Source organism: Lineus longissimus, chromosome 5, assembly GCF_910592395.1.
Source record: "Lineus longissimus chromosome 5, tnLinLong1.2, whole genome shotgun sequence".
NCBI classification, from domain to species: domain Eukaryota; kingdom Metazoa; phylum Nemertea; class Pilidiophora; order Heteronemertea; family Lineidae; genus Lineus; species Lineus longissimus.
Window position 1 is genome coordinate 12,340,900 of NC_088312.1, and position 27,710 is coordinate 12,368,609.

The window sequence follows — 27,710 nt, forward strand, 5'->3', positions numbered from 1 at the left end:
GCGACTGTTTCAGTGTCTCTTCAACTCATAATTTTCGCCGATGTTCTTGTCATATTTGGTTTCAGGGGTCCATTCGTTTCCATGTGTCTTCCGTGACCAATTGGACAATAAAGACAAAGTCACAATCAAGACCACGACAAGGACTAGACTAACGACTGTTGCAATGTCCTGACAAATTATATTTGGCTTCAACATATTCAAGGCCGGGCGGCTCCAAGAGTCCATTTGGTACGTTGCAAACGTGTATACCGTTTCAACTGCTCTAATAGACTCAATAAATTTTATTCTCATGAATAAGTGCGACTCAATACCTACCAGCCCAGTAGTTGACACAAATGAGGACACACAGCGGAGCCGAAACTATAAGTTGTGATTACGCAGAACTAGTTGCCATGGATCAACGTACTCTAATTGTTCGAAGCAGCCTCTGTGAAACAATATTCCACGTAAAGCAGTTCTTAGGAACGGGGGCTTGTACGCGCCACTGCGTACGCAATTAATGGCGGGTAAAAGGTCATTCAAATGTTGAGATCAACAAAAATCATTGCAAAATAAACCTGTTTTATTTTTATGATACAAGTGATTATTCGTTTAAACAATATGGCCGGCACACGCTTGGCACTGGTTGCTATATTATAAACAAAATCTTTTAAAAATTTGTCAAACAAAAGTATTTTTAGCTAACTTGCTACATTCATACTCGCTGACAAAAATGTTAGTCACACGTACTTTCGTCCAAGTGATACGTGAGAGCTCGTAACTTTCTATTGTTATATGACGAAATGTTGCAGCATTATATATATACATGTATAACGTAAGAATGTGTCACCTGCCAAAATTTGAAGAAAGTTAAGAAATAGCCTACATATACATTATGTAGTTTACTGTCTTCGTCTCAATTCATGTTTAACGCCTGCGCAGCCTCTTCCACCACCTTAAACATGTCCATGAACGACTTGAAGTCGTCCCCGTTGTACATCAGCTGCTCCCCGATCACCTGACCAACCAATTCTCGCGAGAAACCCATCCCGATAATCAATTGACACTCGTCTCTGTCCAGTCTTGCTTGGATCTCACGTTTGTCAACATCTCTGATCTGTTGTCGCCTGGGAGGCTGGGATTGGGCGAAGTGCGCTGGTTGCTCATTTGGCACTTGCTGCGTTGTCTGCTGCGGAGCAGGCGTAAATGGAGACCGTTTCTGTGCTGACGTCTGCAGGGCAAATTCCGCTGGGGCACTTTCCACATCACGAATGTCAACTACCAAATTGATGAAACTGTCCCCTTTTTCCCGCTTGATGAAATCACAGAAAGGGTTGGCTTGGGCGTGTTCGATCCATGCGTCATTATGACGCAGAAGGTTAACCTTGACTCCACAATAGAAGCACATGACTTCCGATCGGTTTTGGTGAGGGAGGTGGACGAATCCCGCCTCTGCTGCCTCCTCGAGGGAATATCCCGTCAGCTTTGCCCCGATCCTCATACTTTCAAGCCTCTGTATCCTGTTCGCGAAGACGGGGTGCAACGCATTGGAGGGGTGGTAACCCATGTGACTAGATTTCGGTAGCTGCTTCCCCGACTGCGTCTTCGGTGTCATAGTTGGCGGGCTGTACATGGCACAGTCAGTCACAACCTCGTCATCCAAATGCAGCGCGTCAGTATCGCAGATGAGGTCGTCTTGGTTGGAGTTCCTAAAGATTCCAATTCCTCGGTTGGACGAGGGTTTTGATGCTTTATGCCTTTGTCGTGGTTCATGGCATTCAGGATTCTGCCTGTCGTGCTCTGCTAGGACCTGGAAAGAAAAAATTACGCAGAAATTGATTGGAAAAGAAGTTGTGAGAATTGCACATGATTCTTTTGGCAGAACGACAAAGAGAAAGTTGTTATGTGACTGGGGTTGCACCACTGCCATTGGCAAGTTGAAATTGTGATACGCATACTGTATATCGATTGGTCACCCGTGATCACTTCGACCGGTATTATATTTGGGCGTCCAATCATAACCGAAGATAATATTTGAGCTATGCATGGAGGTCTCTGGAAAAACAAAACGGTAGATCAGCCAGGAAAAGTTGGAAGTTGCCCAGAAGTTTGTGGCCAGGAGCCATTTCTCGAAGCTAACTGTTGGCTTTATCTCTTCTGTTACAGTAATGGTGATGCAAATATGTTCATTTCAAGGCAAGTGTTGTACTTTTGAATGCCGCTGGCCGGGAATATGTGACGGAAAGATTCTATAACGTGCGCTTTCGCTTGTTCCCGCAAAGGCTCATGTCCTCATCTAATTCAAAATTAGAATTGTCGTCGTGTGTGAAGACGATAATGATTTTAGATGATGTAAATTCTCTGGACGAACCACGCCCTATCGCAGAATAGACTATTATGTACCAAAAGACGTAAAGACACATACAAATCTTTATTGAGCATACAACTCCTGTTCAGTAGAAAACACAATCAGTAAAATATAACAATATTGTTGTCACCAAATGTACAAACAGTATCATAATATTTGTTTTAATTCGATAAAGCGTGTGTTTTTTCACTGCACAGAGTCCGGCGCTGAGGCCCCGGACCGTGCGGTTGGCGTATATTCCCAAGGGTCAACGCGCTCCCCCACTTAGTCCCCGGATGAAGTGGTTGTCTTCGAGGATACTTTCGTTTTCCCATCAACTGCCCTAGCAGATTACCAAATCCCCGTTCATGATCATTGTTGCCAAGGAGGAAAAACATCTATTTGACCAGGCTTTCGCAACTTCTACGAAGACCGGACAAGGAAGGAAGTACGAATTATTCACAGTCATGTGGACATGGAAACATTTCCCCGATTCCTCTTATAATACTAAGTATAGAAGATGTCCTACGAGTGACACGCTAATGAATAGTAGGGAGTTTTCGCAAAGCCCCCGCGACGTCCGCGTGAATGCCTGTCCCATTGTTCGACCACAGGCACTTGTAAATAAGAGCACACACACATAAAAGAATGGAAGGTAATGCACTGTACATTAGGCGATCTCCGTCACCACATCTGCAGCAAGATCACAAAGTCACCGCAAAAGATTTTTCAAAACTCCAACTGTTTTGCACAGTGAGAATATTATACTTTATCATGGTATCTTTGATATCTACCTGTTCGCCGAAAATTGGTTTCAGAAACTAAAAAACCTACCGCTTATCTGGCGGTCAGCCAATGCTATAGCGTGTACATGCGTTATTGAGCAATTTATGACATATCACGACTAATTAAGGATTAAACTGGATACTGGGCGCCTCTGTTGGGGTCGGAAATTCTTCATCATATTACTGCTGTCTGCCATGATAAAATCTTAGTACTCTAAGATAAAATATGATATTCTCACTATGCAAAACAGTTGGAGTTTTGAAAAATCTTTTGCGATGGCTTTGTGATCTTGTTGCAGATGTGGTGACGGAAGTGCATTTATAATAATAATAATAATAATAATAATAATAAAATTTATATAGCGCCGCTTTGAATTAAATTGTCAGCGGTGCTTTACAATACATACATAGATATAAAACAATTTAACCATAAAATACATTGAATAAAACACATACATGTAAAGTGGAAATATAGGTTAAAAAGATGCGTCTTTAAACATTTTTTAAAGTTGCCATTGTTTTGGACAATCTAATTTTTTTCTGGCAATTTGTTCCAGAGCTGTGGGGCGCTGACCGTCCATTCTTTTACGTGTGTTGTCAGTGGGGGTGCTCTTATTTACAAGTGCCTGTGGTTCGACCTCGTTATCAGGAGGTGATACAGTCACCAGGCATTCACGTTGGCGTTTCGGGGGATTTGCGAAAACTCCCTTGTACTTCGTCATTCGGGGTTGCGAAACCTGCCTAGTACATGTAGTGAGGTGATTCGAATTGTCGCCCAGTAAAAATCGTGGCAGACACAGCAGGGGGACCTTATTCTTCTTTTGCGTTCGGAATTTATAGCTCCACGTCAGACAGTCAGTCCGTTTTTGGCACCGAAATCGGCTGTCCTAGATAGAGTCTCGCGTCGAGCCCTTGTTTTGTGGTCTGGGTGGTATCCTTTGGCCAGTATTGCTGTCGTCTATTATTCTTAATTTTAAGAAGCAGGTCAGAGGCACATGGGATGACCTCTGATATGCAGCTCCACATCATGAACATATACAATTAAATAATTCATTTCAAAATACAAAAATCATTATTGAATTTCTTATCAACTTTCAAATGATCAACAATGGTTTTGTTAGGACCACGTACTGGACGCCCATTGTCAATATTTTGACACTTGGAATAATCCATGTAGATATGCCCTAGATCTATATATCGGCCAAGGTCGCAAAAAGAGAAAACCCAGATTTACATGTTTACACCACAACCTCACCAAACCTGTTCTAACTTCACCTTCTTCGTTAAGGCGTTTTCGTTTAGATATTGCGACTCCGGTGAAATGTTTGCATCATCTCAATTATTTATTCCTAACAATAAGGCGAGTCTAGTTTTCTACTGATAGATCCGGTTCCGTCCTACTATAGCCTTGTCGGATCCACAACATTCCGATGAACAGAATAGACCAATAGAATTGAATCGGGTCTTGTAGAACACAAATACGCCGAACACAAAATACGCCGAACACAAAATACGCCGAACACAAAATACGCCGAACACAAAATACGCCTGTTGTTCTGAATTGAGACGTTTTCTATCCACAACCCCCAGTGAATGAATAGAGCTGACCAAGAGGATTAAATTCGGTATTGGAACACAAAATACGCCTAACACAAAATATATACGCCTATCGTTCTGAATTGAGACTTTTTCCGTCCACAATCTCCAGTGAATAGAGCTGACCAAGATGTTTCAATTCGGATCTATGGAAGAAGACAAAATACGCTGAACACTTTATATACGCATTATTGTTCTGTCTAAAAATGAGACGTTTTTGCTGTTTTCTCAAAGCATTTACTCCTACATTATAAAAGACTACATAATAAGGTGCAATAGTGATCATTTTCTATTCATGCAAATAAAGCTATTAAAGTATGTCAGGCATATGCTGTCTCCAAATAAAGCTGACTATCTTATAATTATGCTGTCCTCCAGTTAAACCTAAGTATTTCAGGCATATGCTGCCCTCCAATTACAGCTAAGTAAAACATCTTGGGCATATGCTGTCCTCGGCCAGCTAAGTAACACATGCATATGCTGTCCTCCAATTTGGGAAAAATACAATGATTGAGGCGTTTGCGCCGAAAAAGTCGCGTTGACACACACCCTACCATCACCTTCAGACAACATAAATGTTCGATTTTCTAAAAGTATAAAAACAGTTCTATCAAAAAGCTCACAAAGATGAGAAGCTCGACTCTTCCAGCGATCCTGACCGTCCCATCAACCCCAAGGAGGTTTGGGTCCCAGCTGCAATGTATGGTAGTCGCGGCATCCAAGTTCACGGCCGTACAGTTGTAATCCAATTTGACCTGCGTGTCTCCATAATTGCTGAACAGTAGGGCTACGTTGTTGACGGGGCGCTCGTCCTGGGCGCTTTGGATGCTTGCCGTCACGAAAATCTTGCCGGGCGCCTTGCAAGAGACAGACGGCAGCGGGACGCCCCAGCCGGTGCACACCCTACGGACGTAAAATGTCATCGGGTTGAGGTGGACGTCGTGACAACATTTGATCAGAGATGGCCGCTTGCAGATGAAGCTTTCACTTGGTACATCCAGCAGGTTCATACCGAACGTATTCTCTGGGTTACTGCACGTCATTTTCTTTGCAAATTTCTGCAGACCGTTGTCAATGAACCAGGTCTTGACTGTGAGCATATGGCAGCTGCAGGACCAGGGATTGGCGGAGAGGTCGAATGCTAATGCCAAGCCCGACCGGGATTCCTGACCTGTCAGGGTCTTCAACACCGGTACCCCGATCGTCTGGATCTGGTTTCGGCTGAAGTCCACATCCGTCATGGATTCAAGGGGCTGCAGCGCGCTATCCTCGATCAGAAAAACTTCAGATTGTCTCATGAAAAGAGACCTCAGGTTAGTCAATCCTTTGAATAAAGAGTTCTTGACAGTGTTGATAAAATTCCTGGACAAGTCCAGTTTCTGAAGATTTGACAACGTGGAAAATGGACTGCCAGGCAACATCGCCTCTGTCAACTGCGTCGAAGACAAGTTTAACTCCAATAAAGATGTCAGGTTTTTGATAGACTCAAAAACAGGTAATGTAGATGCTCGAAGTCTGTTTCTGTACATATCCAAAACTTTGAGCCCATTCGGGAGACCAATTGGAAAAGATGTTAGTCCGTTATTCGGGAGATGCAACTTCTCTAAGTTTTTGATCCCGTCAAAGGCGCCTGCTTTCACATGTTTGAGGCCCGTCTCTTCGATTCGTAGCATAGTCAGCTTCGGGAAGCCGGCAAATACGCCTTTCTTTAGTTGCGTGATGGACCCACCGTGTAGGAGGATAGTTGAAACTTGGTCCGCGTATTGTACTCCGTCTGCCAAAGCTTTATCCAGGGCGACTTCGGAACCAATGTCTCTACAAATGTACGTATTAGTGACATAGGAACAATCCCCTTTTACGCGCTGCATCAGAGATACGGCGCACAACATCAGCAGACACAACTGAGGACAACTACTAAGTTTCGCCATTGCGATTCCAGAATGATGAAATTTGGGCACTCGCGAGATCTATTCGAAATAATCCAGAACTTAGGTTTGAATTACTGTGTCATAAAAAGTCTTCTAACTTAACGTCTGACGAAGGGACGTGATCGTATAAATCCTTTTTTCCGACTGAAGACGACACGGTTCTGGTTGCTCCCTTTTCTCTGATCGAAGACGGACACCGAGTTTTGTTCGCCTTTTTTCTCCGACAGATATAGGTGGATCTTGCTTCTTCCAAGGTGCAGTTTGAACTGATATTGAATAACTGAATCGAAGCAATGCGAAGTAAATAGTCAACTCAATACTGACCCAAATATTAGGTCCATATTTGAGGACTAAATGAATCAGTGAGCATTTCTGTCAGGTTGAGACAATATTTACAAATGAAACTGAAAGCATGCCTGTCATGCCAGGACAATATTGACATTTTGAGAAAAATATTTTCGACAATGACCCATCATAGAAAGGAACTAATCACACAGTAAAAGGCTATCGACTGTGAAATGCTGCGGCAGGTCGAATTACATTGTGGCTGGTCAGGGTTTTATGTGTGATGAGTTGGGGTCGCAATTACATTTAATACTAATATCAGAGTAGGCTAGTGTTATGTTTGATCAGAGACAAAACCACCATTGAATACTCATAGGTTGGAGGTTCCAGACTTATCAATTAGACACGAGTATGTTTTTAACTGTAAAGTGCATATTTGGAGAGGTAATGAAATGATATTTCGTGTGGCAAGTCTACAGATTTTGCTAATTTGGCAATAGGGGGCGTGTTTTGAGATTTTTCTGCCAGTTGGCTGAAAAGAGTTGAAATATCAACGTTTGTCCAATTTGTCGATAATCAAAAAAATTCCGTGATCAACTACCAGTTTACTTTTCACCATTTACTTGCCCGACTGTCAGGAATATCATATTAAAATTCCAGATTCACAACCCCACGCAGTATTTGATGCGTCGCGGTTAAACATTGACAATTTATCTGCTAAAAGACTTTAAAAATCACTGGTGGTCTTGTCTCATCAGGTGAAGAATGTGAGATGAAAAAAGGACATTGTGAATGAAAAGTTATCATTGCTAATTTGTTCTGCAGAAAGTGAATGGATGTGTTGTGACAATGAGACGGGCGTTGTGAGTTGGTATGTGCAAGTAACTGATTTACCCAATTATGATAGATTGATTGATTAAAATGCTGTGGTGGCATCGGAAAGGAAATGGGTGACAATTATGATATACATGTACAAGATTATATGTGCCAATAATTAAGGCCACTTCGTGATTTAACTATGAAGTAGCCCAGGGAAAGTGGGAACCGGACCACAATCAATGACTGCTTGCTAATGATATGTTTGGCAGTGGGGTCCAATGGTCCCATCTTGAGGTTTATAGGCCTTGCAATACTCCTGACGCCCATCCCTACCCCACCCAGTTGCGTCACTTTCTGCCATCTGATAACCCCGAGGTGCACTCATAGGCCTACTGTTGATCTATTGTGGTCCACCACCGACACTGTGCCTACCTTCACTGTCTGCCCCACTGAAAGCCTACTGAACCAGAGACACTGCCCTCTTCACCACTATGATCAGGGGGTAGGCCTTATGCTGTTTACTGTCCCATTGTGGCCCCACGTAAATATGTACACTGCCCCTGCCCCACTGAAGGTACAAGGAGACTGCCCCATTTACCACTGTGATCAGGGGGTAGGCCTACTGTGTACTGTCTCACTGTGGTAACCACGTACACAGCCCCCTTTGCCCCACTGAAGGTACAAGGGACACCATCCACTTCACCATTGTGGTCGGGGGTACCTCACATTGTCACACTGTGGTCACCAGCAATCACAGTCAAGGACACTGGCCTATATCCCAATGTGATCACCAGGCATACTGTTCCCTGTCCAATGTGATCACCAGGTACTGTAGCTGAAAGGGTGGATGTCGTCCTGGGTGCCGACAAATGGTACCCAGGTTCGATATCGACTGGACAACAAGCACCCTGGGTGCCATTACACTAGACAAATAGCACCCAGCTTCTTTTTGCCTGGCTTACGGATCTTAGGGACGAGGACGTTTCTTGCAATCTCGTTTTATCTCGCGCCGTGGTACTTGTGGCATTAGCAGTGCACGAAATAAAAAGAACAGATAAACAGAAAAAAACGCGTTTAGGCCTAAAGGTCTTTGAAAGCACATTTTGGATAATTTATTCAGAAAAGGTGTTATGTATAGGAGGGATATATCCGAAATGTGCTTTCAATGACCTATAGGCCTAAACGCGTTTTTTTCTGTTTATCTGTTCTTTTTATTTCGAGCACTGCTAATGCCGCAAGTACCACGGCGCGAGATAAAACGAGATTGCAAGAAACGTCGTCCCTAAGATCCATACTGAGCCAGGCAAAAAGAAGCTGGGCGCTGTTTGTCTAGTGTAATGGCACCCAGGGTGCTTATTGTCCAGTCGATCCCGAACCTGGGTACCATTTGTCGGCACCCAGGACGACATACACCCTTTCAGCGGTACTGTCCACTCTATTGCGTCATCTATTGGATACCGCGCGCTAGGACAAGGCTGGTCCACTGCGTCAGGAGTGTAATCAATACTGACCTGTTCAATCATGTCCTCTTCCTCCAAATCACTCCACACTTTTACCACCAGTCCACAGGGCATGCAGCATGCCTGTTGCCAGTGTTGGGTACTGCTTCCAGTCCCTGCCAGGAGGGAGATCCCCAATTCCATGAGGACAGTCCTGATCCTGGTCCAATGAAGCGGATTGCGCCTCCTGTCACTTATTGACATATTATTTGTCTGGGTCTCCAACGTGTCCATCGGTGACAACCTTGATTGACCATATTCCATCTCTCTCTAAAGAAAAAATGGTTTGACAGCGATTACACCTGCGGTTACAGACAGGTCGTCATCATTGTATTTACGCATTCGCGAGTAACCGGATGTAAACCAATCCATGTGTTTTACGAATGAAGCATTTGGAGTAATAAAGTCCTTTTACTCTAAGGTTGAAATAAAATAATTCAGGCATAAATGCCAATAATGGGGGAGTTGTTTTTATTTTTATTTTCTACTAATTAATAGGGGAAGGAAAATCCAAATTATTTTAAAAAGTGTGGCTCAACTAAATATGATTGCATAATGCATGAATGATGACAAGCCAAGAGAAATCCAGTTATTTCATGGAATACCCATTCTGTAAATAAAAGCACGTGGAGAGCTATAAATATCTTCAATCAAATGCACGTGACTTAATTTGTTTACATCCGGTGACGACCTGTCTGTAACCGCAGGTCAGCGATTACATAATACAATAATGATAATAATAATAATAATAATACTAGTACTAATAATAACAATACTAATAATAATCTTGAAACAGGCGGACAAAATCCCCACAGACAGTCCCATAACGATACGCCCAACGTCAGTTGTATCCTCCTCCCCTCGCACAACCTCGGTCGTGAGTGCCGAGTGTTTCCCTAAGGTTCGGGATGTCTTTGGGGGAGACACCGGCAAGTCTTTCCGTCGCACGCACGTGTAGGCCTACCTCCAATTCACAGTGCCCCAAGATAGTGCCACCCTCCCGGGTCACCATCGGATGCCATAAATGGGTATTTTAACGACCAGTTCTTACCTGCCGAAAATTCGAAAATTCGTGTTTCAGGTTCGGTCTCAAATCATAAATAGAGACTTACACTTCGGACTGACAAGTTTTCTTCAATATACCGCCTGTTTTTAAGGCAGGAAAATACTGGGGTATATTATTCGGGAAGTTGAAATGAAAATTTTACTGGCGTGAGGCCCACTTATATTGCCCCATACTACACTGTTTCACTTTCGTTTCGTCTTCGGAGGGGTCAACGATGGAAGGGGTACTATCTTTGGGCACTTTTACCAACCAAACCCATGAAGCGTTAACTCAGGAATGCCTACCGAAAATACACTCCTCAATGATGTCTTGAAACGAATAATATCGGTAAAAATCGAAATTTCAAATTGTTTCTAGTGCTTTCCATTGGGGAATCCCCACGGTAAAACCGATGTGTAGTATATAGTCATGACGCGCATGATTTGAATGTGGCCTAGTCACAAACTATACAATTAAACATTGTAATCTACGGTGGCTGGAAAAAGAACATACGTAAAAAATTAATTTCGTTTTCCCGACTTTTTACATCCGTTTTTTCCGACATCCGTTTTCCCGAAGTAAAAAAGTCAGAAAAAAATGATTTGAAAAATTTAATTTTGCGCAAGTAGAATAAAGAAGTCGGGAAAACGAAATTTATATTTTTGCGTATGTCCTTTCCCAGCCATCGTAGATTAATAATATGTCTGCTGCGCCAAAACGAAAACCGATTGCGACAGACCTACACAATCGGTCTAGTACATGTATATATTATTGTAAATCGACCGTCTATTAGAGAGTTTTCGTAAAAGCCCCCGAAATGCCAACGCGAACGCCCATTTCATTGTTCGAGCTCCTGATCAGGATGTCGAACAATGGGATAGGCGTTGGCGTTTCGAGGGATTAGCCAAAACACACAATATAGACGCCCGAGGTTTTTAGTTCACCCAAACGAGGACAGATGGAAACTGAAATGATACACCAACTGTTGCTGCAAGCCTGATTTATTATAGGCCTACATGTATACTACCAACTTGCCTGAAATCAGTGACAGTTGCGTAAAAGATGGAAGGCCTACCTGCAATCTAAGCCCTTCTGTCTCTCTGGACATACACCTTAATCCGACATTGAACAAAAATGTAGGAAGTTTCATCAAGGTAGACTCCGTGGGCAGCCCATTGCGTCATCTCTAATTTGGTACCTGGCGACAGGACTATACGTCAGGAGTTTACATCAAGGGTGCTGGCTGTACACAAAATGGCCGCGGAAAGTGCGGCATGACGTATAAAGGTGTGGTTCTAAAAAATCCAACACCTGCAATACCTTCGAGACTCCAGGCGCCGTCTATAAATGGTTCTCGCGGAATGGTCCGTCTCCTCAGAGTCATTTTTATTCCACCAGCACAAAAAAGCACCTCGGAGGAGGAGTTCTCAGAGAAGGAGGGGAGGGGGAGGGGGAGGATTGTCCCTAATGGCCATTGTAACGGGAGACCCCAATGCCCTGTCTCACAGCCAAACTTCTCACGGTCAGCGCTTGTATCGTTGCACTGTCAGTGGTTGATATCACGACCATCTCGACAAAACTGCCCCGGCTCAGATCCGGTCACCGAATATCAACATTGCTATCTATTGTTTCATGTCATAGAAACAACTTTTAAAATAATTATCGAAATAAGAATAATTCATCGGCTGTGGGGACAGAACAGGTGTTTATTGATTGGTTTAATTGAATGGTGTTATCATTCCACATATTGACTCAGGCTTGCAGGTTGTTATGACGGACATAGTTCGAGAGGAGTTGATCGGAAAAGTAGAATTTATAAGCACAGCTATGCAAGACTCCCCGGCCGAAGCTCGGTTTACTCTGGTTGTGGGTTGGAACTGATGGGACGTGGTTCCTGGCCCGAGAGACAACGGGAGAGGGAGACCAATAGGTGTAAGGCAGCCATGCCTTTGCCATGTAAAGACATGGCCTTCGCCATGATCCAATACCTGGAGTCAGGACATGTTAGTAGAAATTACCAACAATTATTGGTAGTGTGGGGGAGGGGAGGTCAGTGTGACCTTTGAGTAACCAGCCTTTTCTGATTACTCCAAGGGGTGACTACACTGGCAAACGCAACATCACGCTGTCCGTTGGGAAACTGAAGTTATTACCAAAACAATGACTGTCATGTCTGTGGCAGTTGGATGTAAACAGAAGAGACACGGGGATGGGGGTCTCGGGGTGCGTGACACCAAATATGGCTTTTAAAAGTCGTTTGGTGGGCCTATGCAGGAGTGCGCGCGTGGCGAAGCGGAATGACCTATCCAATCGCATCAATGGTGGTTGTTTGGATGACCAGTAATTTGTTAACTTGTCTCATGCTGCCCGCAGGTTGAACCCCTGGATGCTTGTAAATATTAACTCAGAGACAAGGCAATTAATTAGATTTTCACAGTGCTGTGACCTTTCTAGTGTTGCATTTGCAAAATTGATAACTGAGCCGTCCAAATGCACACTGGCACCAGTTGATGTCCAAATGTGGCATCCAAATACGGAGTAGAGACCTCATAAAACAAGTCTGACTAGCCAGTGGGTTGGGTTGTGACGTCTCATATCAGTCAAGTTATAGGGAGTAAAAAGTTTCGCCTATGTATCATATACGGGTAAAGGAAGCAGAATGTTAGAATATCAAACCTTCTCCATATTTAAAAGAAGAAGAAAAAACATCAGCAATATACATTTACCCCCACAAAAAAACCCAAACTTTTCTCAATTTACCCAGCACAAATGAGAAACTAAGACAAAATGACGCGGTCCCCCTTGAAAAGTACAGTATAACCCTTTTACTTATTAGCATTCTCAGCTAAATTATGCCATTTAATTTTCAAATACACCTGACTGTATACTTGTAATTGCATATATGTTATAACAGCAACCCAGTGCGCATTGCAGCTGTTGGCTTCAATAAGTTGTCAACAGGTTAATATTCAACTACTAATCAACGTTGACGGCATTCTGCGTGGGATCGGTTTGTTTTCCTGGTGGGGAAACACTCCAGAACTGGAAACACTCAAAAAGGTTTATACAGCGATTGGACTGGGACCCGTTGAGCTTCATCTTGCTTTTGAATCTTATCAAGGATTTATAAGTATGGACCAGAAGGTTCAGGATGGTTGAGCTTATTTAGAGAAGGTTTTTCAACTACAACCAAGGAGGTTAAAGTGGTCATCGTCAATCCAGCCTGGCACCAACTCCGCTTCGCGATATTTCAAACTTGAAAAGTCATGGTCGCTTTGTACAGAACCTCTGAAATATGGCGAAAAACATTATACCAGCATGCCTCTTCTTTTTGGGTTGTGTTGTTCGATGTTGGAAATTTTACTGAACACGACAAGCATGATTCAGAAACCGCAGTCTTTCAAATAAAATCTCTTTTAAAGACTTTGCTTCAATCAACGATCTCTTCTAAAAATTCCAATAGTTCAGGAGCTGTGGTATCCTTTACAGTACACAGCCAACGCCCCAATAGCTCTCGTTTGACAAGCAGGACCGAGGTTTCTCGAGTTCCCCCCAAGGCCGGGGGGGGGATATGGGGCTCAAGTGTCCCTTTTCACTTGTCACTCGTGACATGAAGAACAAGCAAGTCATTCATCAAGAACAGGCTACATACGATTCATGATGTCACGTTTCACCCTCAAGACTATGCCATGTCACGTATTAAGCCAAAGTCAGTTACAAACATGCTCGTGACAAGTTACCCATGAACTCATAATACTAACTCCAGCCGAAGAGGAATTCTGAAAACTCTTTGCCCGACGCCGACTTTAATACTGGCAGTGAATTCAATCCTTAAGTCTTCTCCTTTGAAGGATGGCTACACCCACAACGACGGCAGATCGGCACTAATTTGAATGAAAAAGACGATAAAATAGATATAACAGAAAAATAATTTTATTCTTCTCTTCCATGATGTCATCTTCACAAAATACATTTTCCGTGGAATACAAAGATAAGATCCGTAAACATGCAGCACTGGGTGCCACATAGTACATACGCCGACTGCTAGGTGGCGACTTTAGCACACACTTCTGTCAATTTTGGTTGAGTTAGAACCAGTTTTACAACCATTTTTTTCCTTCAAAAACGATGACCACGAAGAAATACAATGCATTTTCAGCATAAATATTAGAACATTTTTAAGTAGAATAATTTCAAATAAGACTCCAATACTTAAACTTAATATGAACAGTTTGGGCAGCAATCACAAACATAGGAAACCAAACTGGACAAATTCAGATCAATACTAATAATTAAAATCAGAAGTTTAAGGCAGAAATTTTACAAATTTCTCATTTGATTGGATTTGACAACAAAATTTCTTTGGTAATGGCTGCTTTGATGAAAGACTTGATGATACTGGTAACACAGTATACGTGATACAGGAACTGGTGGAGTGGCTAACGGGGATGCTGTTGCCGTCACAAACACGCTTTAGCTGTCACCAACAGCAGATACAGCAATAGGTGTGATTAATGAAATAACTGTTGAACACCACACACTGTAACACAGCCGTGTCTGGAGCAGCACCAGCACAAATGATTTTCAAAACAAGTTCCCTTTTACCTACCCTATGATGTCATATTTCAAACGCTGTCACACCCCCTTAAAAGTAGGTGGTGGAGCAGGTCATGGCTGACAAGAATATGATAAATTTTGTGCAAGACAACCAGAGCACCGTCACTCTCATTACAGAGAGGAGCAGGCATGTCAAGCATTTACTGTAAAACCGCAACATTTTCAGGTTTCAAAGTTTTCAATTTTGCTAAACTTCAAACAAGTTCTCAATGGCCCATTGTCCTAATGAGTTTACTTTTAAGGAGGAATACCTCATGATAATACAATGCTGGGCTGGCAATGATGACGTTTTACCAGACGAGGCTATTTGGGACAATCTGAAAAAATGTGCGAAAACAGTCTGGGAAGGTATGTTTGCACATTTTCTGACACATCACAGAACCGCCCTATATGCAGGAACACAATCGACTTTGTTTATGTCAGCCATTATTATTATCATGAGAGACTCCTCTCATTCTACCGAGAATCGATCAAGAATTTAAATGCAATATCCACACTCCACCAGTCTCGAAACTCAAAAGCTCCAGTCATTGTATTCAATGAAATTACATTCACAACTGCCCCTTAAAGGCACCATTACCCTTCATCATTATTCAAATTAATTTAAAAACGTCTGTGCTGCCTCTCGTGCAGTTTTCAACGCCCACAGAATGCTTTACATGTCAGTGGATTTCTCTTGAATAAATGGCCAGCATTGAGTCTGATCGACTTATAAATGCAAACAGATGTTTGTGGAGAGCCTAGAAAATAATTAGTCTTTTAAAGAGGGCAATTCCATGGATATCTAGACCTTGCACTGTGTAAGCACCCCTTGTCCAAAAACTCCTGCAAATAACTTAGTAAGTGGGTTTTCAGTTGTGCTTTGAAACTGTCAATATGTTTGGAATATTTTATAATTTTTAAGGAGCACAGCTGGGTCCACAACAGTGGCTCATAGTCATATTTTCCAAGTGTTATAGACAAGGATGTCTGAACACACTGCACCTGTGCAAGAGGAAACACCCTCCACAAACACCAAAAGTTAGCCTTAATTCATATCTAGATCACTCTTTAAAACTGATTGATAATACGATTTAGAAGAAAACAAAATTTTTAGAATTTCACAGAGAGTAAAGACTATTGAAAGAATATCATAAAATGCAACCTACACATCCCAAAAATAAGGGAAAGGTATATGTCTAAGACTAGGCATTTTTCTCAGTGCTGAGCTAGTGAGAAATAAACAACTCAATCTGGACAAGTGGTTCTCCATATTACTGTGGTACGCACGCCACAGTGACGCAGCGATGTGAAGTGCCGCAGACATATGGAGCGCCAATTTTCCAAAGAGTTCCCTACTAAAGAAAAAAGTCTCCTGCCTATCCCATAGAAGCCAACAACCAAAACAGGATACACAATATATGGCGTAACACATCGACATAGATGGGTTTCATCAGCTCATTTTGGTCTTTCCCAGCAAGACGTATCATAGACCTTTTGAGCGTTTCCACCCCGATTCGTGACATACACATAGATTTTGGCGAAAACCCTGATCCCAAGAGCCACTTTTATACAATACTTTATGTATGTATGGCCATAAAATAGCACATGACTATAAAATGCTATATTTACAGTAGTTTGGATGTTTGTTTGTATGTATTAGTTACCATAGGCTAGCTTGCAATTTGTTGCAGAACACTACAATATACAATGCACTTCAAATAACACGATGGACTTGCTGGTCTTCATTTACAGCACATGCACTTTTAGCTTACATCACATGATTTGAGTTTACAGTACATGAATTTGAATTTACAGCACACGCTTGGTTTCACAACTAGTTGTATGGTCATGTGGTATTCCACAGCATAATAGACAACCCATTTTACCTCCAAAAATTGCTGGTGTTCTCAATTTTACTGACCAGACAAGGATGATAAACACATTCTTGCCGAGCTAAATCAACCAAACTGCAGAATCTTTTAAAATTTATACTGACATCTGATTTTTTATATATCTGCCAGCAAAAAGCAGTAAAATCAAGAATCCAGCAAAAATTAGAGTGTGTATAGCATTAGAAGAACAACCAGGACAAGATGGGTCCAATATTTCACAAAGCTCAGCAGAATCAAATAAATTTCTTACAGATAGTTCCATCGCAAATTATGCTATATTTACACCAAAACCGGTTGAAAAGACTATCAATTGGACAAAAACCTTTCTAATCAGACTCGGAAGTGGACAACATGTATTTTGTAAACTTAAATGCCGGAGCTTACATTAGAACTCCCCTTTGAATTGAATATTTTTTTTATGCGAGAACGAATGATGATAATGATCACAGACTTACATACATACAATGTTCATGTACAATGATGACTAATATTTTTAAACTAATCCGTGTAACAAACCCTCAAATAATGAAATTTGGAAAAATCACCAAAATACACCAGGACCAGTGCCAGTTGAAAACATAAACCAAGCAGCAATCCTAAAGTACACAATGTTTCTAATATCCTATTTGTATTATGGTGTATTTTGGCAACTTTCCTATATTTTTTTTGTGTATCCTTTTGGATACCAACTGAATGCTCCCCGTCCATTCAGGACCGACCACCACACATGGAGCTCTGTTTAATTTTGTACATCATACAGATCTCGAGTAGACATCACATACACTAGAAGCAAGTAGAAATGAAAATAGCAGTTTACATGCAAAATAATAACCAGGGCATTTTCTCTCCAAGTATCATACGGCAATGGAAATAACCTTTAAAAATGTGACCTCCAAAATAAATGCTCAATAATCACAAGATCATTCTGCTACCGTTTGATTGAACAGTTCATACATTAGTTCAGGGAATGCAAAAGGGAACGGCAAGCACTTTCCTACTGTGTCCCATACAATGTAAGGTAAAGGTGGTACAATTATATAGGTCAGTAACAGTTACCGCCAATATACTACATCAATGTGTACGACCAGCTATTTTTTTTACATTGTAGAGGCTAAAATTGTATCACTTTATCTCGCATGTAGTGTAGGGGATGATAGTCTTTTTGAGACACTGGCTATAGAGTGATGCTGAAATCATACCATGCACATACCCTTTAGCGGGATTCTAGACAAGAGAGCTTCGCGTTATGATTAGAACTAGGCCTTCCCACTTATATCGTAAATCATATCTAGAGAATGATATCAACCAGTAAAACAATTTTAAATGCCCATTTATCATCACTACACATGTTAATTTCCCAGCAGCCCACAAAACAATTCTTTATCTCAGAAATGAATTGGCAACTGAATCAATCAAACAGGCCATTCACTCAGGCATAGATTATATACCTGTCAGCTGTAGCTGGTTTGTTTACCAAGCAGAGAACCTCACTTTCACGTAACACCCCTTACAAAATAAGTTTCAAAAATATTTTTACACCAAAGAGTCACTTTGCACCACTGAAATGTTGTTCTACTTCGAAGTTGACCTCAACCAGTTCAACCCTTTTTGCGCCACCTTGCTGACATTTCTATGCTGTCCCAGTACGATTTATGCAAGTATCAATTCGTTTCTTGTACCCCCCCTCCTCAAGGGTAGTTAAGCTATCACCACTAATCTTTGCCGATGCTTGAGTAGTATTTATTTTTCCTTTAGTGAAAATTTGGCGAAGCTGGAAAGAATAAGGATGCTAATGTGTCGATGTCTTGTCGAACATACAGCCTTACCCAGTAAAATTAGTCCGGTTACTTTATATGATGGTGATAACTGATATATTGTTGATGGTGATGTCTTGACGAAAGAAAAAGTAGCATTGGTGAAAAAAGGGTGATGCATGAGTCTTAAGATGTCGTTATAGGGTGATAAGGTGTCGTACCCTTGAGGAGGGGGGTACAAGACACGAATTGATACTTGCATTAGTCATTATGGGTCGGACCTACATGGCACATGGCACATGCACAGGCATGGTTAAGTTGACCTTGTCAATGCCATGTATTGTATTGTTATCAAGCATAGCAGCTGCTTATATGCTCCCTACTGTACGAATTACTCGACCAATATCACCACCTGTGACAATACAATCGATTCGGAACTATCATGGAAATTAATGTAAATTTAGATTATAAATTTATCAAATATTTATTTATCGGGTGGATTGAAACTCGCCTTGATGCCTGCCACTAATATCATTAGCCAGTTAGATCAAGCCTCAATTGCATGGTTCTTACAAGGCGCAAGAGGGCGTCACATTTCCCCAAATCAGCAAAATATTCAAACAATATTTTTTTTTAATTTTAGTTTTTTAAGGGATTATACTGCCCCACCCCCGAAGTAGTTTCTGCTGGTCAAAATCCTTTACTCTGCTCCGAAATCCCATGAAGTTATGTCTAAAAGCCTAAAAGATATCATTTCCTGGCGAAGATTGTAATTTCAGAGGCGTTTTTCAATATTTGGCCAGAGAAATCCCGAAAAAAATTCTTTCTTACACAGAAATTGTCCCCAAATGTCCCTCAAACAACCAAGGGTTCAAATAAACCTACATGTAGCTTTGTACTGTAGGCTTCCTTCATTTTGATCACTCAACTATAATAAAGAGACGAAAATCACAGATAGATTTACCAGCCTTGTTAAAAGCCAGTGTAAGTATAGTATAAGTCAAACCTTTGAATTGAAGGCACTTTTCTGAACAGCAATATCTTGAAAAAGAGATGAAAAAAATACATTTCAAACAATTCAATCACAAGAGATTCTAGGATACATCACAACAAGAATAGATAAAGACTAGTCTCTTTTAATTCTTGATCACAGATTCTAAGACAGTAAGACTTAAGACAAAGCTAGGTGAAATTGAGAAGCATCAACTTTCTTAAATTTTTAAGTCAATATTTGCAATTGAGGTTACAATACAAATTTAGAGGGGTATTGTTTCGTAAATAAAAACAAAGTGATATCACAACATGTGGGCTTGCATGTTGGGCCCAACTTAATGATGCCAATAAAACAACTACAGCTCTAATCCAGGGTGGATAAGAAATTAAGGAATTATTTCACTGGTTCATGAACTTGGCACTGATTTGGGTCAACATAGCCAAAAAAAACCAATTAGCTGTGTAAGGTCGAACAGATTGTACAAAAACAAATTTTTCATTTTTTTACAAAAATTACCGTCCCTCCCCTACTACGTGACAGTGTATAGGCCTTATGCCATCAACTGCTTTATTTCAACAAAAAAATCTGAAAAATTCATATTGAACTTTAAGTACCCATATGGGCTTACTCTTCGTTCAATCTGAAAGTGAAACTATCTGGAGGGACAAGTATGTAGACAAAAAAATTATCAGTTTTGTTCATCACAAGCACTGTACAGTAGGACCTCTCTATTAAGAACACCCTTGAGACTGACAAGTGCTGTCCTTAACAGAAAAGTGTCCTGATTAGAGAGGTCAAATTGAATGGAAACCAACACATTGGGACCAAAAGTAGTGTCCTTAATGTAGAGGTTGTCCTTAAAAGAGAGGTATCCACTTAGGGAGGTTTCACTGTATATGAACAGAAGTGAATCTTGAAACCATTGAGCATTTACCTGCTGGAGATCACAAACAACCCTCGAAATAAAATTGTACTGAACCAAAATCTACCAAAATCCTTGTCATTTCAGTGACGCTTTTTATGAAGTGTTCGAAACACTCTGATTTGGCGGACTAAACCACCCTCCATACTGTTTAAAATATAAAACATTGGAAGTGAAAAACAACTCTCCCACGCAATATTTTAGGAGCGTGATGGAGTAGGAGAGTGAATGCACATAAAAATTTAAAAGCCTGGTGCATCCCCCACCCTGCCTTGATGCCAGGCTGAGTTGGTGGGGTGGGGTGGGGTGGGGGGGGGTTGTCCTTGGCTGTGGAACTGGAAATCACAAACAAGGACATGCATGCCTTTGTCCACGTAGTGTCCTAGTCTTCAACCCACCTTTCATGTAGGTAGGGGAGTGGACAAGTATTACATTGTACAGCCCACATAATATTACATGTACCATATAGGCATTACAAGTGTTCTTCGCAGGAATTGGATCGACACTTCTCGAACTCTGAAGTGTTCATCCGACACCTGTACCCTTTTCAACACCATCCCTTAGTCAAAAACATGCCAACAATGCACAGGACAGCAGGTGTGAACTGGAGAATATAGAACAGGCACACATGGAATGGACAAGTTTACTTCAAACCACTTGTCTTTAAACAGAACAAATAATTGAATAATCCATGACTTAATTTTACGAAAGCTCGCCTGCAAACAAGCGATTTGAAACTGCTGCAACGATTTATATCGCATTATTGATTATGTCACAATAATCACTTGTTTGCGGTGGTCATCGTAGGTTGCAGCAACCTGCGAGTCAATTATCAAACCAAGCGACTTCACCCGCAGAGGAGAGATATTTTTGTCACACATAGCAGCGAATTTAATTGCATGTAGCTGCTTTACTCAAAATCGTTTCACCGCGCTTGGGTCAGGAGGTGGTGGAGTCCAACAATACAAATGAGGCAACATACTTTTTCCATCCCAAGACCTCATTGTAAGCAATTGTCAGAATGTGTCACGCAAAGGCCACAACCATGTTACCAATTTAACACAATACAAAGATTTGAAAATATGCCTTGGACAGGAAAACATAATCAAATACCAACTGCTGTAATTAAAGCGTCTGCCTTTTCTGTTTTGAAAAAATTGGAATTTCCAAAAATTGGTTCCAATTAGGCACCAATAATAAAGATCATTTTCAAGCCCTGTCCATGTATCTCCTCTGTACAAATGGAACGTGCCAGCCCTATTTCCACTACATGACGTTTTACCACTTTAAACCAGGATAAATTCATCCATACACAAAGCTCGGGTCACAAATTTTAAACCCGTGGAAAAAGAAAACATATATATGTGAAAAGAAAACATACACGGCTATTGAAAATGAATACATACAATAAGCAAATCAAGTGTTTTTTAACTCAAAAACTATGATAAAATATACACCAATGGAGAAAATTTGATTTTTCTTTAAGAATCACTGATCAATGCAAATACATGTTATGATAAAACTTGAATCTCAATGTTCCGACCAATACGGATCCCAAAATACATTCAACCGACAACTTTCCATGATTTTTCCTCCCTGATCACGACCCGTAACGACACCGGATCTCAAACGAAGGGGTCACCTGCACGTCAGCGCCCTCTATCCGAGTATTCTGAGGCAAGCACCACCTTTATCACAGTTCAAATGAAATTCATACCCTACGATTAGGCCACACCTATTTTTACCTTGGATAGCGGGGCGATGTACTTAAGGGTGAAGGTACACAATATGTTGTGTATTTTGTAGTCTCTTGAGGTTTAAATGTTTTAATGTTCCCTTCTACTTCTAGCATGTCTAGCCCGCTACCCAAGATATTGGTGACATGACCTCACTACATGAAAATCGTCCTAGATTTCGGCAGTGTTGTACGTAAATAAAACTACCAGCTTTTTTTGCTGTATTGTCAGACTTTTTTGCATATATAACATGGTCAAACTAAACCTAAAGGGAAAAATAAATAACGCACACATGCACAGGAATACGCTTGTTGAGATACATGAAGCTGTTTACTATGGAAGAACTATTTTAGTACTAGTAGTAGTTGGACCAAAATGAGTATAATATATACACACATGAAGTTTTGAAGGTTAGAAATAAACCTTCCATCTAAGTTTCCTAACTCACTATGGTCTTTGTACATTTTGTACACAAAGCATGATAAACCTTGCCATTGCCATCCTCAAACAGCAGGCCTTTGGATGGTTTCTAAAATACACTCACTCAAAGCCCTGCCGAAATTGAGCAAAAGTCATTGCCCACTAAGAGTCCATCATCACAAACAAATCTTCACCTCAAGCTAAGATGGTCAGTTAAGCACAGTTACACAGCCTACATGCATCTGTTGACATGGAACAGAAGTTTCAACCACAAGCAGAATTCACTTTTGCCAACATCCTCTGTACAGAATGGAGGCATTTTCTGCCACCTGTTGACACATTTGATGTAATAATATTTATGACCAAGGTCTAGACAATATCAACAGAGCTTGATTGAGTGCTATTTTAGAATTTATACGAAGACCTGTTGTGGGAGGATGGGCCATTGCATTCTGGGTAAGCTCACATATTCACGCGTCGAGCTCGAGCACCATTTATTTTTTAACCCAGCGAAGACAATATGGCCAAGATGCTTCACTTTTACATTTTTTTCAATTTTTTTGTGCAACGTTTGCTTTTACTCTGAAATACTCCACGCTTTGATAACATTCATGCTTGTCACTTTTTGAAAATAAAGTAATACAATTTAAAATGTAACATGTACTTTTCATAAAATGTAGCCATAAGACTTTTTGATGGAACAACCCATTGTGAACCAGCACCAGGAATTCCATGTTTTTTAAACCAAGCAATCCTAGGACAAAGAAAGTACCGGTAGCCTAGACTTCAAGGAACTCAACTTCATCACATCCTGAACCACCGGGGGTAAGTCACTTTGAGTTTGTTTCAACTACAAATTTTTAATGTCAATGCACGTCCTTACAGTCTAGGATTGGGCATGACAGGAAGGAAGGATGTCAAAGCGGCCGCACACCATGATAATTCAGGTGCTTATCATTATTGAATAACCTAACCAGCAGACAGCTCCGCCCAATTTTGTCTCGGGATTTGGCATCACTCAGGAATTCAGGTCCCACTGGTTTCTGTTCACAAGGGAAAATGCTTATGAAGCCAACTGAGAAAGTTTGATATTTGGCACTTTAGTCTTTAGTTTTTGAGGAGGGGAATTATCAAGAGAAGACTAATGACGGTGAAATTCAGAATACAACTAATAATATATATGAAAAGTGACGCCTTTTTGACAGTGAAGGACAGTCGGCTGAAAATACTGATCTATGATTGATAAACCTGCCAAAACAAAATTACAATGTCAGTGCAAAATATACAAGGTAGCATATCAGTAAGGTCACTCTTCTATTTACTTTGTACAGAAAGTGTCATACATAATTTGGCACAACTTACATGTAGCACATGATTGCCTGTCAATTGTGCAATTTGGCTGGAATTTTTTACTAAGAAATGTGGAGATCTAGTAGAGGGATTAGAGCCAAAAAGGTTAAAAAGTGTAAATGATTGATTCGAATTGTAATTTAGTGATAGGCCTACATGTACAATGTACATAATGTAGGCCTTCCCAGTAGACACAGACAGATAAATTAATTTGCTTCAAAGGAACAACAATTTTTTCCACAATTCTAAAATATATTTGTCGGCAGCCAGCTGCCGACAAGTTCAACAAAACCACAAGATTATCTTAGAACTTTGCTAGTGGTTTTTTTGTTTACAACTAACCGGACAAAATGCGGAAATATGATAATGAAGAGCACAAAAAGTTTTTTTCAAAAATATTTGGGCCTACTGTTGCCACCAGATGACGATTATGCAAAGTTGCAGAGATGGCGGACTGAATAAGTCAATAGCATTTACACCAAGGTCATCACTGTCAGTTTGAGTTGATTCTCTTGGAATACACATATCCTAAGTCTTCACCCTATTATTGTTATTTCATTGTATTTACGATTATTACATACGATGATAGATACACTACAAATGTACCACTTCATTGTATGACATATATCTGTATCATATCAATATTCCGTTTACCAGTAACAATCCACCACACAGCCCACTATTTCATTAATAATTTCCCCTCTTCCCAAACATGTCTAGACTGGTAAATTGTTTTGAAAATATCACACCATTATTGCAACAATAATAATGCTGGTTTACATTGACACTGGCCCATTGTGGTGATAATCATGTCAAACAGACTACTACTGTTTTCATAGAGTGTGTACATACAAGAGTAATTACCCCAAGCCAGAGAGTGTGTATCAATGGCACCTTGTTTGGCCCAAGACAGGCCAATTTTATACAATCTGAGAGCGGCATTTCACCTCTAATATTATAATAAAACAGTACATTTTCGGCACCAATTGCAACATAAGCCGCACTTACACCACCTGAAAATGGACCACCAATCTTGGTTCGGGAACCAATGCCGCACCATCGAAAATCCACCAAGCGCTTACACCAGCGCTGCAGCTAGTTATAAAATCCGGCTACAGATGGCGCGCAAACAATAAGCAGAAAGCGCCATTTCGAAAACGCCACCTGGAGCCGAACCATCTAACTAGCTAATTGCCGATCCATTTGCGCTTACACCACGACAAAGCCGAGCTTTCAACAAGCCGGGCGAATTTGGACCATCAAGCTTGGTGGGACAAATTCGCTCGGCAATTTGTATCGGCAATGGATTGCCGAACCAATTTGTCGCGGCAATGTGGTGGTGTAAGTGCAATTGGTCCACCAATATTTCGTGGTGTAAGCGCAGCTATAAAATGTGGACTTTTAGGCTCTACAGCAGAATGAAATTAGATTTTTCACCAAGTTGGAATTGGATGTCTTTTATTTTGTCCTTGAGCAGCAAGTTCATTGGAAACAAACGCAGACATGGCAGAAAGCAAATAGAATTTTGAACTCATTGAAGCCAGGGCGGCATACTCAACACAGCGAATGCTAAATTAACCACAGTAATGCCAGTAGCACCCAAAATCAACTGATCTCCCTGCTTCAATAACTCAGGGTATTGTACACTGACATTTAAAAAAAAAAAAATTCCAGGAGCATGACTCTATAGGCTACTCAGAAAAACAGCATAGCCCATGTGCTTGATCAGAAAGGGCAACAACTTACCACAATGTTACACAGTGTCAATGAAAGCCTTATATTACAAGCACTTAAGTACTTGAAATATTTTCACTTTTAAAATTAACAGTGCATGGCTGGATAATTTTTGTCAGAAGGTTAATTTCTGTGCCTGGTAGTTCTTGGAAAGCCGACACTTAGATAGAGAAATAAGACAGTGGATGACCGGACAAGAGTAATTTTGATTTTACTTTTCACAGGCGAATGTCGAATGTTGGAAATGAACAATATAGAAACCAACCATTTATTTTACACTGATGAAGTTATTGTAGACCCTACGCAAAATGCTGGACATCTGTCGCTGATATTGATACTTATAAGATACATGCCGGAAATCTGAACATTTTACCAGTGAAGACACATGGGACATTTGTGTAACTGATCTTGTGACAAGCATGGAAAAACCTGCTGGAGTATGACAAAGTTCTTGGAAGTTACAATTGGCCTGACTGATGTCTCAAGTTCAAATTGGATTAGGCAGAAGTACATACACACAATGTACATAAAACTGAGTACTAATGCAGGGCCAATTCAATTTGTACTTGGGGCATTATATCATAGGGCTTCGTTAACCGAGTTCATAATTTACAAGAAGAATAGTCAGATGCATCTCAATGATCCTCCCTTCTTGCTACACACCGCAACAGTTATGAACACTGAAGATATTGGGGCGCGGACGTACACATAATCTGTGGCATATATCCGGCATTCATGGCGTTATAGTATCCACTGCTGTTGCCATAAGGTCCGTAGAACACTTGGTCGATTACCAAGTTGTTCTGACTATCAAACTGCTGCATCTCGAAGTATTTGTGCTGTGCTTTCTGATCCTGTTCGACGAGAACTTGATAAGCGATACACTGAATGAGATTGAGCGTCTGCCGTCGCTCATGCCCCATCAGACATATCGTACTCTCGTCAACAACACGGTGCAGGATTCTCATATAGTCATATTTGAGGTATTCGTCATCGTCACGGAAATGATTCACCAAGTAATTTTCCAACTTGTTCTTCTGTTGCGCAATGTCACTGAAATCTATGAAGAAGCGCGAACACATGTATCGCTCCAGAATTTGAATATCCACATCTGGCGCTGCGTTATATCCACGGACAAGTAAATTGCAGTATTTCAGCAAACCACCTCCTCGGATTTCCTCCGGTTGTTTCGTCGCGATAAGCTTCTTATTCAAATGATACATGGCCTCGTCGAAGTTTCCGTACACGCTTTCCGCGATGACAGTCGGATAGAAATGTTCACTCATTGGGGTCTGGGAGACATCATAGAATGTCAACAGGCTATCGAGAATGATTTGGAACGAATCCACAGTGAACTCGTATTGCCGTCGCATCTTGTCGACAAATTTCAGTTCAACGTTGCGACCAGTCCGATTACTCAGTGAAATCAAACTCCACCGATCGTTATCATTACACACTTTCACCAGTTTATGTACATACGCCTCCTTTAACGTACAACTCGTCATGTTATCAGTGTTAACACCTTCCGGAAGGAAGTTTAGAAGACTGTCCAAAGCGGTGTTCTTGATTTTCTGCAGATCATTCGTAGTGGACAGATCCACCCCGAATATCAAATCTAAGTCATTATAGGGGGTGACATTCTCTGTACCCACGATATAACTAGCACCACCGCCGTTTAGACGCACATCACGAACAGATACGCCAGCTTCTTTAAGCTTTCGACGCACAACTTGGATCAAGTCTTTGAGTTTCACTTCGAGAGTCGGGAAGTTTCCACGGCCATGAATCGGCACGGTCTCTTCCATGACCTCGTGCAGTCTTGACACTTGGTCGTGGCATAACACTTGAAAACGATTCGACGACTCACCATTTACAGACTCCATGTTGTCCTGATGTTGGGACACGCGCCGACTTTTCAACTGGAAGGAGAAAATTGGAGAAATGTGTGAAAATGATGTTGAAAAACCGGTTAGCTTGCGAGTTCTTGTGCAAGCATATGGAGTTGTAAAGTCTACTGCGCAGCTCA

At 41.1% G+C, this 27,710-nt stretch overlaps 3 protein-coding genes across 4 annotated transcripts in view; all 3 read right to left on the bottom strand.

The window, feature by feature from the left end:
• Nucleotides 1-551: 551 nt before the first annotated feature.
• On the bottom strand, nucleotides 552-10,247 carry LOC135487990 (uncharacterized). Its single transcript, XM_064772324.1, has 3 exons — nucleotides 10,203-10,247; nucleotides 9,251-9,508; nucleotides 552-1,789 (listed from the first exon to the last, which is right to left on the bottom strand). Exons 2-3 carry the CDS (start codon nucleotides 9,500-9,502, stop codon nucleotides 896-898), a joined length of 1,146 nt encoding a protein of 381 aa, XP_064628394.1. The 5' UTR covers nucleotides 9,503-9,508; nucleotides 10,203-10,247; the 3' UTR covers nucleotides 552-895.
• Nucleotides 4,165-6,904, bottom strand: LOC135488671 (leucine-rich repeat-containing protein 4C-like). The gene has a single exon (XM_064773333.1). The coding sequence runs from the start codon at nucleotides 6,633-6,635 to the stop codon at nucleotides 5,295-5,297; it is 1,341 nt and encodes a 446-aa protein (XP_064629403.1). The 5' UTR covers nucleotides 6,636-6,904; the 3' UTR covers nucleotides 4,165-5,294.
• A 3,953-nt stretch (nucleotides 10,248-14,200) lies between the features above and the next one.
• The window catches only part of LOC135488208 (terminal nucleotidyltransferase 5C-like), a 28,642-nt gene continuing 15,132 nt past the window's right edge, over nucleotides 14,201-27,710 (bottom strand). For both annotated transcript variants that reach the window (XM_064772702.1, XM_064772703.1), the window contains exon 2: nucleotides 14,201-27,603. In XM_064772702.1, the coding sequence (XP_064628772.1) occupies nucleotides 26,356-27,603 (1,248 nt within the window). In that variant the 3' untranslated portion in view covers nucleotides 14,201-26,355. The remainder of the gene's footprint in view (nucleotides 27,604-27,710) is intronic.

Bases quoted from the DNA above. Each gene is read 5' to 3' on its own strand.
- LOC135488671 (XM_064773333.1), bottom strand. From the start codon at position 6,635: ATGGCGAAACTTAGTAGTTGTCCTCAGTTGTGTCTGCTGATGTTGTGC.
- LOC135487990 (XM_064772324.1), bottom strand. From the start codon at position 9,502: ATGGAATATGGTCAATCAAGGTTGTCACCGATGGACACGTTGGAGACC. The intron at 1,790-9,250 runs GTCAGTATTGAT...TTTTCTTTCCAG, and splicing joins AAGAGGACATGATTGAACAG to GTCCTAGCAGAGCACGACAG.